At 41.2% G+C, this 14,076-nt stretch overlaps 1 protein-coding gene across 1 annotated transcript; it reads left to right on the top strand.

The window, feature by feature from the left end:
• The first annotated feature begins 4,329 nt into the window (after positions 1-4,329).
• cx39.9 (connexin 39.9) lies at positions 4,330-5,406 on the top strand. The gene has a single exon (XM_034550118.1). The coding sequence runs from the start codon at positions 4,342-4,344 to the stop codon at positions 5,404-5,406; it is 1,065 nt and encodes a 354-aa protein (XP_034406009.1). The 5' UTR covers positions 4,330-4,341.
• The last annotated feature ends 8,670 nt before the right edge of the window (positions 5,407-14,076 follow it).

Raw genomic sequence — 14,076 nt, forward strand, 5'->3', positions numbered from 1 at the left:
AAAGTTTACATATTCTGTCATGAACCTAAAGACTGTATACAGCAGCTCTTTGTACTGACACAATATAATAGCTTGTTATTGAAGCCAATAGCGATCAATTAAGTAACATGTTATGAAGAAATATGCCAACTGACCACTTTATAGGCTTTCATTGTCATGGACTTTGATATCCACAATGGTGGGCATTTTTCTGTTCTTGAAATGAAAGTATTTAATCATGAAATGTGACACACGCTATTTAAAATAATCAGAGAAGTGTGCCGGAAATACAATGTAGTAATACTTCGGGCATTTTTATTTATAATATTCTATTATTTACATTAAATATGATCACAAACATCATGTGTTTGCCTAATCGCCATTGAGTCTAATGGACTGGAAGCTTTTTGGTCTTGTGTCTAGTTGTTATATGTTGTACTAATACATGGAAAACATGTTAAATCAATGACAGTGTTGAATACTGATTCTTTACTTCCTTTAGATATATTAAAAAAAAAGCAATAACGATCAAAATGCACTACTAATTCCTTAACATGTTATATAATCCTTGTGCCTCACTTGGGACATTTCTGGCTTTTTAATCATTTTTGCAAGGTTTGAAGTGGATTTCTTTCACATTCAGACCCTAGAGGACAAACATGTACCCATTATTGAACCCACAGCTATTACAGCATAACAGTGTGTATTATATTATATCAGACATTCAATCTCGAAAACAGTTGTAGTAATTTTCTCGTGCATTTTAACCTGTAGGACAAATAGATGCTATCTTCCTGGTTTCCATTGCTGCTGTATTATGGAGTACGGCAGTGTTTGATGCAATGCATCACAATATGTGTTGTTATTGAATTATAATTCAATTAAAATTTATAACACACAATATAATCATTAAAACACAACAGTGGCGTTACGTAAAAGAAACAACAACAACAACTGGTATTTAACTAGTGGAAGGTTTTTTAAAGGTATAATATGCAGTATCTTCCTAAAAAAGTATATATATAGACTGATTAAAGTGTGTACAAAATGAATCCCTCTCAATCCTTATATATGACCAACTAGTGGCAGAGAACCTGCCCTCTGGCTGCATCTTCTCTCTTATTCTTAGTTTGCTGTGTTCGGGACATTTCAGTAAAGAGCCTTCGGGCCCCACATGGGCCCCTTCTCGTTCCCAGGTTGTCAAACACCACTGTCCCGCCCTTCAGTGTCTGATACCGAGGCACCCGTTAGGCCTTTGATACAAAGCGGTCAACATTGCAGTGTGTTTGTATGTGCTTCAGTGTTTTCCCTGCATGCTCGTGCAGTGGAAAGTAATATTTATGGCAGTTTATTAATGTTCTCATCATTGAGATCTAAGCAACGTTTATTTCTTCAAAGTGAGGCACAAAGGTTAAATTCATCCATTATGAAGCTGGATGTTTCCACGTTGTCGGTACACAGTAGAATAAAATCAACCATACTTTGTGTAATTGTGTATTTTTTACTAGGTTTTCTCTTTAAACCCAAAGTAAATGTCAAAACAAATGACTACACATGCTGAAGTTACTCTTGTGAATTGTCAGTGAATTCTTAACTTGTCCGTTTGACTCTAATGGGACGACTCCAACATAAAACAGGTGACCATTGTTCTGATGTACAGGATTTTGATAGGATTTCATGACTAAGTGGAAATGGTTCTAAAATTACCAGAGAGCAGCACTTACAGTAATTACAAGAATAAATGAATCTGCACTTACAGCTTTGCCACTTTCCATGACACTCCATCACAAATTGTACAGGAGTGGCGACGTTGCCATCACTAGACGGGAGATCTTCGGAGCCGCGTTGCCACCTGTGAGGAACCGTCTCAGGCTGATTGGGTTCTTCTTAAGCTGCTTCTGAAGGCCACATTGCAGAGTTTTGTGTTATCAATAGCTCGGCCATGTAAGGGGTCAGTGTGTGGCTGACAATGTTTGACCCCGCCGACAGCTGGACCTGAAGTGACCGAGCATGAGGGCATTTCTCTTTTTATGGAACGCGTCGACACACACCGTCTGTGTTCAGACGGACGTGAAGCATATCGGCAGCACTGAACCAAAAATCAAATTCCTCCAATCTGGTATTCCTGCTTGTAACGAGTGTTAGTGGTGACTGAGTGTGAGCAAAGTTGTGTGGGGCATCTCAGTACCAGCCACATGTTTTGATGAGCAGATTGGCAACGTTTATTTATAGAAGTTCATCACAAGGAGGCTGTTTTTGATTATTATTGATTTTTTCATAGCTTATAAGTTGAACCATTGCACAGCGTTTTGTTTGCCGTGCACAACACTTTCTTTTTTTGTGTACAAAACCTTCATACAAGAGAACATCTATTTGTAAAGAGGACTTTCTACAACCTAAAAGCACAAAAGGCAATTAAAACATACAGTGTTGTCCTCTCAGACACCTAACTGTAAGGGAAATTCCTCTTTTATAATTTTAAGTAGGATTTTAATATATATATATATATATATATATATGTGTGTGTGTGTGTGTGTGTGTGTTTTGGATGAAAATATGCAGTGGAAATACTCAGAGTTGTCTTATGTACAGTGTGTGAGTAAAAGTAGGCTACTTTGTGTGGTCTGCCCCACTAAACTTTGAGTTGATACAAAGAATAAAGAACATCCAGATGAGCCATGCGGTCTAAAGAACAGGGTCAAGTTTGTAGAGCTTCTTTTTCTGTATTCGTGTGACCACCACGCACAAAGCTTATCAGTCCCTCAACAAGCAGCAACGCTCACAGCAGCGCTGAGTGAAGGCTCGACAGTGTCTGACGCTCCTCCACACAGTCAAGGGTCACCGCGAGAGTGACAACAAAGCCACTCCCATCCCCATGAATTATATTTAGATCCCCCTGACATGTACAACTAACCTGCATCCTCACTGGACTCTGCAGCTGCCACTTCGTCGAACGGTAACACCTCTTGAGCGAAGGGGTTTTATACTTTTCCTACCAGTGGGAATGTTTTCATCTGTGCTGGCACGTGGTGGCTTGTTGAACACTGGCCATTGATCAGGTCAGAGGGGGAGTGCAGCAGGCGGGATCAGAGAACCTCCGGTTAAAACTGTCTGCGAGGAGTTTATCTCCAGGAGAACATGGCCTCTCTGTGAACGGAAGAGGCCGAGTCACCGACTGACTCTGGATCTGCACTGCTGTCGGAGATGAACATTATCAGGTACGTTTTTCTCAATGAAGATATCCAAGATAATCTTTTTTAATGTCTAACTTAATATTCAAAATACATGTTACAGTTCTGATGTTCATTTGGCCATCCACAGTGTCTTTTATATAGTATGCCTGCATAGAATACTGAGTCGCTCATTATTAAGTACACTAACAACAGTTACTACTGTGTGAAAAGTGTTGATCTTTTTAACATATCCTTTAGTTTCTGGTTGGCGATCTTTACGTTTGTCAAACAGGTGTTCCGATTCACAATATGTGTACTTCTGATCACACGGACAAGTACAACTATTTATAAAGTACATTTTTGCCTATGTTGTAACCAATAGGCCCCTGAAATCTAAACTAGAAGCCTAATTCAGGAGTCGGGGAGCACTGTTGGCTACTGTGTCACAAGATCTAGGAGTCTCCCCTGCCTGCTCCAGGGCTTTCTCTCACACACAGTTAGCTGTGTCCTTGCCTTTTTTGTTAGCCTACTTTAGATAGGGCACAACCTCTGGGAATACAAACAGTGAATTCATAATAAATCAGTGTCTCCATTAATAAATCTACAGTAGTTGCATAAACAAATACCATATTTAACTTTCACAGAAACTACGCGGCTTTGACTCAATGTCCTTATTGGATTGATTGCGATTATGTGCAGATTTAGATATTTCATGAACTCACTCGATGGAATTTCCGCTAGATTTCCCACATTAAGTGTGTGATACAGATATCGTGCTGGCACAAGTGTCAGTGATGTCAGTTTTATTTGGATCCTGTTGTGACCACCAGATTTCCCTTTAAAGCTGCTCGAACAAATACTCCAAATCACCATATAAACTCAAAAGTATGTCTTCACAGCTTGTTTCCAGTGCCCCAGAGTGGTACAACAATATCAGTTATTAAATTTCTCTATCTTAGTATTGTATTGTAGTCATTTTTAGATTTCCCAGCCAAACCATATCAAAGCAAGGGCCTGATTTGTAGCTTTAGGACATACTGCACCAAGTCTTGAAGTTGAAATGACTAGACCAGAGTCTGCCACATTACTGTGTGTTCATTTTAACCATGTACATTTCTTTTTACTCCCTCTCCTCACAGGTGTCTCTCCTGGTTTTTTCTATAAATTGAGTCTTCATTTGTGAGCCAGCATGGGGGACTGGAACTTGTTGGGCAAGCTGCTGGAGAGTGCCCAGGAACACTCCACCGTTGTGGGCAAAGTCTGGCTGACGGTGTTGTTCATCTTCCGCATCCTGGTGCTGGGATCCGCTGCCGAGAAGGTGTGGGGCGACGAGCAGTCCGGCTTCACGTGTGACACCAAGCAGCCCGGTTGTCAGAACGTCTGCTACGACAAGACCTTCCCCATTTCTCATATCCGCTTCTGGGTGCTGCAGATCATCTTTGTCTCCACGCCAACTCTCATTTATCTGGGCCACATCCTTCATCTGGTCCGCATGGAGGAGAAGGAGGAGCAGAAAGAGAAGGACCTGGCCTTGCAGAGTGAAAAAAACCAGCAGTTACATGTAACCAAAGCCAAGAAGGCCCCAGTCAAAGACAACCTGGGCCACGTGCGTTTGAAAGGCGCACTGCTGCGAACCTACGTCCTCAACGTTATTTTTAAGACCCTGTTTGAAGTGGGCTTCATCGTAGCTCAGTACTTCCTGTACGGTTTCGAGCTCAAGCCGATGTACACCTGCAACCGCTGGCCTTGCCCCAACATGGTGAACTGCTACATCTCTCGACCCACTGAGAAGACGATATTCATCCTGTTCATGCTGGCCGTGGCCTGCATCTCCCTGCTGCTCAACCTGGTGGAGATGTACCATTTAGGTTTCACCAAGTGCCACCAGGGTCTCAGAAACAAGCAGGCTGCAGATGAGGCTCCCAAGGCCCTAGATGAGGCGGTCATGCCGTATGTGCCGAACTACAACTTCTTCGCTGGTCATCCTGCAGTGCCTGATCCTTTCCCCACGGGCTCAAAGTACAGCATGGCCGAGCCTAACGCTGCCTACAGCCCCTACAACAGCAAAGCAGTCTACAAGCAGAACAGAGACAATATGGCCGTGGAGAGAAAAGGTAAACCAGAGGGAGACGATGAGAAGGAGAGGAAAATCTCCATCCCCGTCTTTGAGCTGCCCATTGAAAGTCCACGCAGAAACAGTCAGTCAAGCAAGCACAGCAATAACAAGAGCAGACTGGATGACCTGAAGATCTAGTGAGCTGTATTTGTACCCAAGACTCAGGAAAAACATGAATTTGTGTCTGTAAAATCTTTTCGCACAAGTATGGAAGACTGCTACTATTGAGTGACCATATTTGAGAGTGCACAAGGACAGCTTTGTAACTGCAGAACATGTGAGAGGCCATTACAAACAGGCTTTAATAGACCATGTTGTACCCATAAGAGTCTTTGTGGTCCAACTTTTCTTAGAAGTAAACCTGAGAGATTAAGTAACGTGATGTTTCATAAGGCAGGGTTGAATATGCTGAACTCACTCGGAGTTTGTGTGTTGATGGACCGCAACTTTGAAAACAGTTAGCAAAGGAAGCGACACTTCTCACTCAAATCATGTAATGAATTCCTCCTGTGGTATGAAATGATCAGCTACGACCAAAATGCAAAATGCAAACACACGGCATTGCTCTTACATTTTCTGGTATGTTGATTTACAGATTACGTAATGAGCAAATTAGTTTTGAACTCGCTCAATAGTTTGGGCATAAATGGACTTCCAAACTCGTGGATGATAAAGATGCAGCAGATTACTTGAGAATTGTTTTGTTTACAAGCGATTCACTGTGAGAACTGTGAAACGGAGAAGATGTCGAAGCAAAAGCAAAAAGCAGTTGTTGGACAAAAATTAACCTGTTGCAGTACTGTTTCTGTACACGTTTTTCCATTGAACATTTGCTTTTAACAACCAAATTATGGGCAACAAGCGTCAATATGCTAATTATGATTTCCTCCAAAAAGTAGACATGTTGAAAAACACAAACATTCAATTGTCATTACTTAATTGTAATTTGATTAAACTGACACACGGTTGTCAGGCTGGCAACCAGGCATCAGCTTTTTGAAAATACTATAGCCATTTTAATTCCCCTTATATTTTAATTAATTATGATTCTATGCAGTTATACATCAGCTTCATAAGGAACATGTAACTTATAAGAATAAAAGCTTAATTGCAGTAAACCAAACACGTTTCTTTTGTAGTTTGTGTTTGATCTGATGCTTTACAGAGTTTTAATCTGAAGTGTCAGTTAAGCTCGTTTCCTGAAGGACACCAACAGTGCAGCTGTTGTCACGTTCTTCACAGATCCCTCAAGGTGAATCCCGTCACTGGTTGTTTGTTCATCCGTCACCTCCCTTTCTAAAAGTTGGTTTTCTGGACCTTTGTGCTGATTCTGACCACAGATCCATTTCAGAGAGGAGCCTGTCTCTGTTCTGCTGAGTCAGCTGGTTCCCCTCTCACTTCCAGCCGAAGAAACTGAAACACTACCTCATGTACCTCATGTAGCATATTTCGGGGTGCAAGTTTTTTTAGTATGATGTTGCTATCTTTCATATGTTAAGAAATGGCCAAAGGCCAAGATTTGGCTGCCAACTTCTCAAAATGGTTGCCAATGGCAACCTGGCAACTCTTACTAGCTAGACTAATGATGCCTTAAGAGTGTTTGGTTAATATTCATGTTCACGTTCTAATAGCAGATCTATTGTGATCATCGAGAGGCAACACATGAAATGAGTCTTTGAATACTTATCGTGAACATTTTACATTCTGATATATTGGCAGTATTTCTACTGCTAACATGCAGCTTTTCCACAACATACCCACTGTTGGAGGCAGTTGGTGAAATAAAAATACATTATTCATCCTGCAGCTCAGCAAATGTCACAGTTTCAGAGACAGACCATATAAGTATTCACACAAACCTCTTATAAGATGACTGATGTTTTAGTGTTTATCACAGCATTAAATGATCAAATGTGAATTTAATATGCCTGACATAGATTTCAAGTAGTTTGGACATGACATGTTTCAGTCAGCACACTTTGGTGTTTGCCCTTTTCCCTTATTATGAATGTTGTAATCATTTAATTAGATATAGATTTGAAAAATATATTAACGTTTCCCTTCAAGTCAGTTCTCAACACATCAGACATGAAAATAATTAATTAGTTACTTACTTTGATCGCAACCTGTCAACTAACCAAGATGTCAACATTATGACCTAGAGGTGCGTTGACATTCATTTACTGAGCCTATTCACAATGAATAAAAGAAGCTACCACTTTATTGAACAACTTGAGATTAATAGAAATCACATGCTTCTGAAGTAGCTACATCCAAATATTAATTTTATATTAATTGGCAGATACACAATATTAAAGGATTCTAAACTCGATCAGGGCAAACCTAGCATAATCGCTGTGATCGTTGTTTAGATCAGGGGTCTCATACTCAACTTACCTGGGGGCCGCAGCAGGTAGAGTCTGGGTGAGGCGGGGGCGCATCAAGTATTCACAAAAAAAGGGTTTCAAGTATTCAAAAAAAAGTACAACTGATCCAATCTTCTCAATCTTTATTAATAACAGTTCAGAGCATGAACGGGTTCTTCAGAACATGAACGGTTGAACGGGTTCTTCAGACCATGAAAGGTTAAACGGGTTCTTCAGACCATGAAAGGTTAAACGGGTTCTTCAGACCATGAAAGGTTAAACGGGTCCTTCAGAACATGAAAGGTTAAACGGGTTCTTCAGACCATGAAAGGTTAAACGGGTTCTTCAGACCATGAAAGGTTAAACGGGTCCTTCAGAACATGAAAGGTTCTTCAGAACATGAAAGGTTAAACGGGTTCTTCAGACCATGAAAGGTTAAACGGGCCCTTCAGAACATGAACGGTTGAACGGGTTCTTCAGAACATGAAAGGTTAAACGGGTTCTTCAGACCATGAAAGGTTAAACGGGTCCTTCAGAACATGAAAGGTTAAACGGGTTCTTCAGACCATGAAAGGTTAAACAGGTCCTTCAGAACATGAAAGGTTAAACGGGTTCTTCAGAACATGAACGGTTCTTCAGAACATGAAAGGTTAAACGGGTTCTGAAAACATGAAAGGTTAAACGGGTTCTTCAGACCATGAAAGGTTAAACGGGTTCTTTAGAACATGAAAGGTTAAACGGGTTCTTCAGAACATGAAAGGTTAAATGGGTTCTTCAGACCATGAAAGGTTAAACGGGTCCTTCAAAACATGAAAGGTTAAACGGGTTCTTCAGACCATGAAAGGTTAAACGGGTTCTTCAGACCATGAAAGGTTAAACGGGTTCTTCAGAACATGAAAGGTTGAACGGTTCTTCAGAACATGAACGGTTCTTCAGAACATGAAAGGTTAAACGGGTTCTTTAGAACATGAAAGGTTAAACGGGTTCTTCAGACCATGAAAGGTTGAACGGTTCTTCAGAACATGAACGGTTCTTCAGAACATGAAAGGTTAAACGGGTTCTTCAGACCATGAAAGGTTAAACGGGTTCTTCAGACCATGAAAGGTTGAACGGTTCTTCAGAACATGAAAGGTTAAACGGGTTCTTCAGACCATGAAAGGTTAAACGGGTTCTTCACACCATGAAAGGTTGAACGGTTCTTCAGAACATGAAAGGTTAAACGGGTTCTTCAGACCATGAAAGGTTAAACGGGTTCTTCACACCATGAAAGGTTGAACGGTTCTTCAGAACATAGGCTTCTCTTGTCTACTCCTTGCTGCCACAGACCTGGCAGCGCTTCCTCTCACACAGCTGAGCCACATTTGGCTTGAGGGAGGAAGAAGTTGAGACTAAGTATGACTTGAAGATGCTTATCAGTAAGTTTGGACCTGTACTTTGACTTATTAAAGTTCACGTTGGAAGAAGAGCTTTTCACACAGATATATGCACCCAAAATGGCACATTGAACATCCTAGAAAGCTCAGGGTGGGGGCTTGTCTGCTCGTCCACTCACCTCCCTGAACTTGGCTTTGAGTTCAGATGAGCTCCGTTTGAAGGAGAAAGGGTCAGCAAAAACTTGAAAAGTGTCTCTGTGTGTCTTGCAATCTGCAAACCTGTGACCAAATTCCTCCTGAAGCTTTACAATGGCATCAGCATACTTCTCACCACTGAATGGTGTGCCCACATCCATGAGTGCCTTGTATGCTGGGAAATGGCAGCGGTTTGTCTGAGAGAGCTGGGATTTCCATAACACAAGTTGTGTGGAGAATGCGTTGTCATAGGCAGCACTGACACGCTGCCCCTGGCCTTGTAACTTCTTGTTCAGTACATTCAGCTCCTGTGTGACGGCAACAAGAAAAGCTAAGTCCATGAGCTATTTGGGATCACTTGAACACAGGAACGGCCATCCCATCCTTCTCCATGAAGGCTTTCACAAAAAAACCTCTTCAAGATGTTTCCCCTGCTGAGCCAACGTACCTCGGCGAAGTAGAGCACATCCTCACATGCTCACTCTATTTCCTCCAAAGGTGCTTTAAGGCCCTGGATCTGATATGGTTGATGCATTTCACAACGACAGACATCACATTGTCAAACTTCAGGCTCTGCAAAGGGCCTGTTGGTGCATAATGCAGTGCAGAGCAATGGCCTCCTCCACACCCTCCTCTTCCAGTTGTCTCTGCCACTGTGTTGGCTGAAAGGCTGATGTTGCTAAACTGACCCTTCTTTTCCGGACAGACTATACTTAGCAATCATCTCACTCACCACGTAGCTAGCTTTCTTGAAAGAATCTTGTCGTCTCAGTAGACATGTTGTAAGACTGGCGACCCGGTCCTCTCTCTCATCTCCCTGGTATGTTGCATACTCCTCAGCATGTCTAGTTGAGTAATGACGTCTGATATTGTATTCCTTGTGCACCGCAACTTTCTCTGTGCATATGAGACACATCGGGACGCCCCTGTTCTCAACAACAAAATATTCCCACTTTTCCTGACATTGTCTGTGATCGTCGCCAACCTTTCTCTTCACGGCAGGTTTTGAGAAAGACACGACTAGGGCTGGGCGACAGGATATATTTTCCTTCCACTTGGTGTCACTCCGGAATCACGTTTCATAATTCGCGTCGTAAATATAAAACGCCCAGGGCAACGACTCGCGCAACGACTCGGCAAAAAGGTGCGCGTGAGAAGAACACTAAACTTTGATGTCAAGTAGGGGGCAACAAAATATCATCCACGAGTTTGAGACCCATGGTTTAGATCCTCTGATCGATTGAACACAGCCTCCTGTGAGCAACTGCTTTCATGTCTGTTTAAATGCCACACTCTCACCTTATTGGATGAGAGTGGGTGACCATTATTTGAAGGAGCCAATCGAAAACATGTCTTGTACAAAACTGCTCAAACAACATTAAAATCCGATGATGTTATAATGCAATATAACTAGCTAAACTTGAAAGATGTGTGTAAGTGTGAACTGCCATGATTTGATTTGCCAAGTGTGTCAATACAGCGCTGCCAGTCTGAAGCTGCCATTTTAACTGCTTGGTTTCCAGCAGCTGCAGCAAACATGCACAGACTGAGTGCAGTGTGGACCCATGTCCAAAACACATGCCATCATACACTGGTGAGAGCTCTGCTTCAAAGACTTGCTCACTGCTGCTATAAATAGCTCTCATGCACACTTGCAGGAGCATTGTGAGAGTATTGGGGGTAGGGGGGCAAAGGTTCCTATCTTTGCATCAGCAACAATGACAAGTTGTTCCAGACAATTTAACCCGAGTAAAGACCCATAAGCTTGGTTTGCCTAGTGCAGTGTGTCTTCTGAACTCTTCTCTGCAGCTGATTAACAACCGCAATGGTTTCATTCATTCAGTGAAATATTGTAAATACGCATTTTGTTAGAAGTTAGAATGTTGTTTTTTTGTCAGTGGCCCAGTATGCTTAAATATCCATCGTGATGAAATGTGGTGGTAGTCTTTGTCAGGAAGGACAATTTATCTCTAAGAAATGGTTAAAGGGGTAGTTTGGATCTTTTGAAGTGGGGTTGTATGAATAACCTATTCATAGGCAGTGAATGAGCTACAGTTGTCTGCCTTTGGAGTGGGAACTAAAGCTGTTCTATCCATCTATGATCTTCCAAAGCCACAGACTCCACTGACTAAACGGTAGTTTTACTTGATGGTCTACTGCTGCTGTGATCGTTTCGTTTGATTGTGTAATTGTGTGACTTTGATGAATTCGATGCCACCCTTTAAAACACCAAAGTCACACAATAACACAATGTAACTTATAGTTATAGGCCAGCATCCACTGTGTTCTGGGAGGTAAAATTACTTGTATTCTGGCTTTGAAGAGAACATAAGTGCTTCAGGTCCCCATTGATAAGGTCTGTCTGATAGCGAGGTAGAGAGCGAAAATATTTTAAACATTGCTCATTTTAAATGGACCATTTTTTAGATGTCTAAAATAAGTTTTTCTGACATCCCCGCCCACAGTAGTACACCGCTTAGCTTCCGTGCCCATACTACTGTCTGTTCATCCTAAATGGGGACGTGCCGACTGCCATCTAATGTGGCTAGTACACTGATACATAAGTTAAAAAATACTTCAAAAGATCCAAACTATCCCTTTAAGGTCTCCATTAGCTTTCATCAATGTTATGACACATGATAAGGCCTCTCAAACTTCTGGAGCTGCCCAATCTCTCTCGACAGGACAAGAATGAAAACTGAGCAGGTGATGAGGGTGAAGGTTGTGAACTCTGCGTTACAACCATATGCAACCAAATCTCTGAGCCAGAATAGTATGATTGATATGCGCAGAGACCATCCGTCCCAGAGTCACACTGCTACTCGGAAAAAGAGTGCCAGCTTCAGGCGGAGTGAATGAGGGGACATTTCAGTGTTAATGGGGACGTGTTACAACAACGACAGTCTGCTTATTCATCCATGGCGATATTTATTATACAATAAAATCCTACATAACTTTCCCTATATTATATGCATATAGACAAATATAGACATACATGACTCACTGATAGGTAACCCCAACAGGCAGAATCTTATGAACCTTAGTATACAAATAAACAAGTACCAATTAACATGTCACAAGTCTAATTTCAAATCACGGTTGGTGTGTAGATCCCAGGTGCTCCAGGGAACAATCAGAATGACCAAAACCTTATTTTGGAATCATAACTCTTTATTCTGATACCTTCGAATGGAGAAAAAAAACAAAGAAACAAAAGAAAAGCATAATCAAGAGGGTAAACCAAAATATATGTGCTTCACATATTTTGCTGAACGAACTCTCAATCAAAAGCCACAGACAATAAAAGCTGAAGACTACACTTAACTATGCAGAGTTGATGAATCATATAGTAATGCAGGCGCTGGAGCATTGTCTGTGCCTGCTGTAGAGTGTAAGGTGCATACAGATGTATACACCATACAGGAGACGTTACAAATGCAGCATGAAATTGCCGGGGAACCGTCGTACTGAAATAGTCAGACCATCAGAGCATATTGTTTAAAATTATTGAAATAGCGATGCCGTTTAGTAGTACAGCTTCATTATGGCTTAATGTACTGGACTGATGTCACCAACAGAGCTTTGGATTCAAGCCATGACAAGGTATCAAAGATGATGGGGTGTATTTTGATTTTCACTTTTTACATTAGTCATGTAAACAGTGACAGATGTGCCTTTTCAGTTCCACTGAGTTTTCAAAAAGTGTACAACTCACCTCCACAATCGATATCAATTAACGCAATAATTACACATTGAAATACATTTCAGATTGGTCCTTAAAATAACTACAAAACATAACAAAACATTACTTGCAAATGGCAAAATAATAATAAATAAAAAGGACACAGAGAATTGCACTTGCACTTAAAGAGCTTCTAAAAACACTGTTTCTTATAGACAAGCAGAGCTCTGAATTTGGCCCCTGGAGGTGACAGGCTTATCTATAATGTGTGAATCTCAGACATTTGTGCAGATGGTTCACTGAGAGAAGAAAAACCAAAAGATGCAGGAAAAAGCGCAGATAAAAAGGAAACGACTGTTCATCGAAAGCTAGCATAATGTGGCGAGCAATGTAACTATGCTACTCATGCTCTATATTTTAATATTACAAGTATTTGTAAGCCATGTATAACTCTGTTATATACTTTATATATCCCAGATCCCCCCCCCAAAAAATATCCCTTTTCTCCCTTTTATTTTACACAAATTGCACCCTGAGATTTAATAAAATAAAATGTCCTTCAAAAGGTTAACGTTGTCCACAACAGTCTACGAGCTCATATTTTACATTGTCACTACACGCCTCATAAATACAATAATCAAACGACTATTGAACTGACCTCTGTGTACAAAATGCTGCACTTATACGAGAGCATAACATTCCACATATACGTTAGGACGGACATAAGCAAACAGTAATAGCGACCGATAGCACTCTGAAGCTAAAACACGGCACATATTCAGAAGCCGACGCAGGACATTTCCCTGCAGCAGCAGCACTGTGGCATTCAAATTATTTTACCTTTACCGACCATAGTTTCCATTATGACATGCTTAAAGTTATGCTATGTTCTCGTTACAGCGTGTGCTGCTGTTAGAGGAACTAGACAGTTGAGTGTGGCAGTACGGCCTCCTCTCTCGTGTGTTATTGCAAATGTATAATACCATAAATTAATCTGTCGTGCACTGAATATAATGCATCAGACATCCTCATTGAGATCATATTTATGGCTTGCAGGGACAATACTGCTTCTCCTTACTCACTGTACTACGGTTTATTCTGTGCATCTTTAACTGGAAAGCTGTTGTTTCTCACAATAAGTTGACATTTACAGAATAACATTAATGTTGCCTAAGAACAGGAGACACTGACG

This window comes from Cyclopterus lumpus, chromosome 14 (assembly GCF_009769545.1).
Source record: "Cyclopterus lumpus isolate fCycLum1 chromosome 14, fCycLum1.pri, whole genome shotgun sequence".
In the NCBI taxonomy this organism is placed as follows: domain Eukaryota; kingdom Metazoa; phylum Chordata; class Actinopteri; order Perciformes; family Cyclopteridae; genus Cyclopterus; species Cyclopterus lumpus.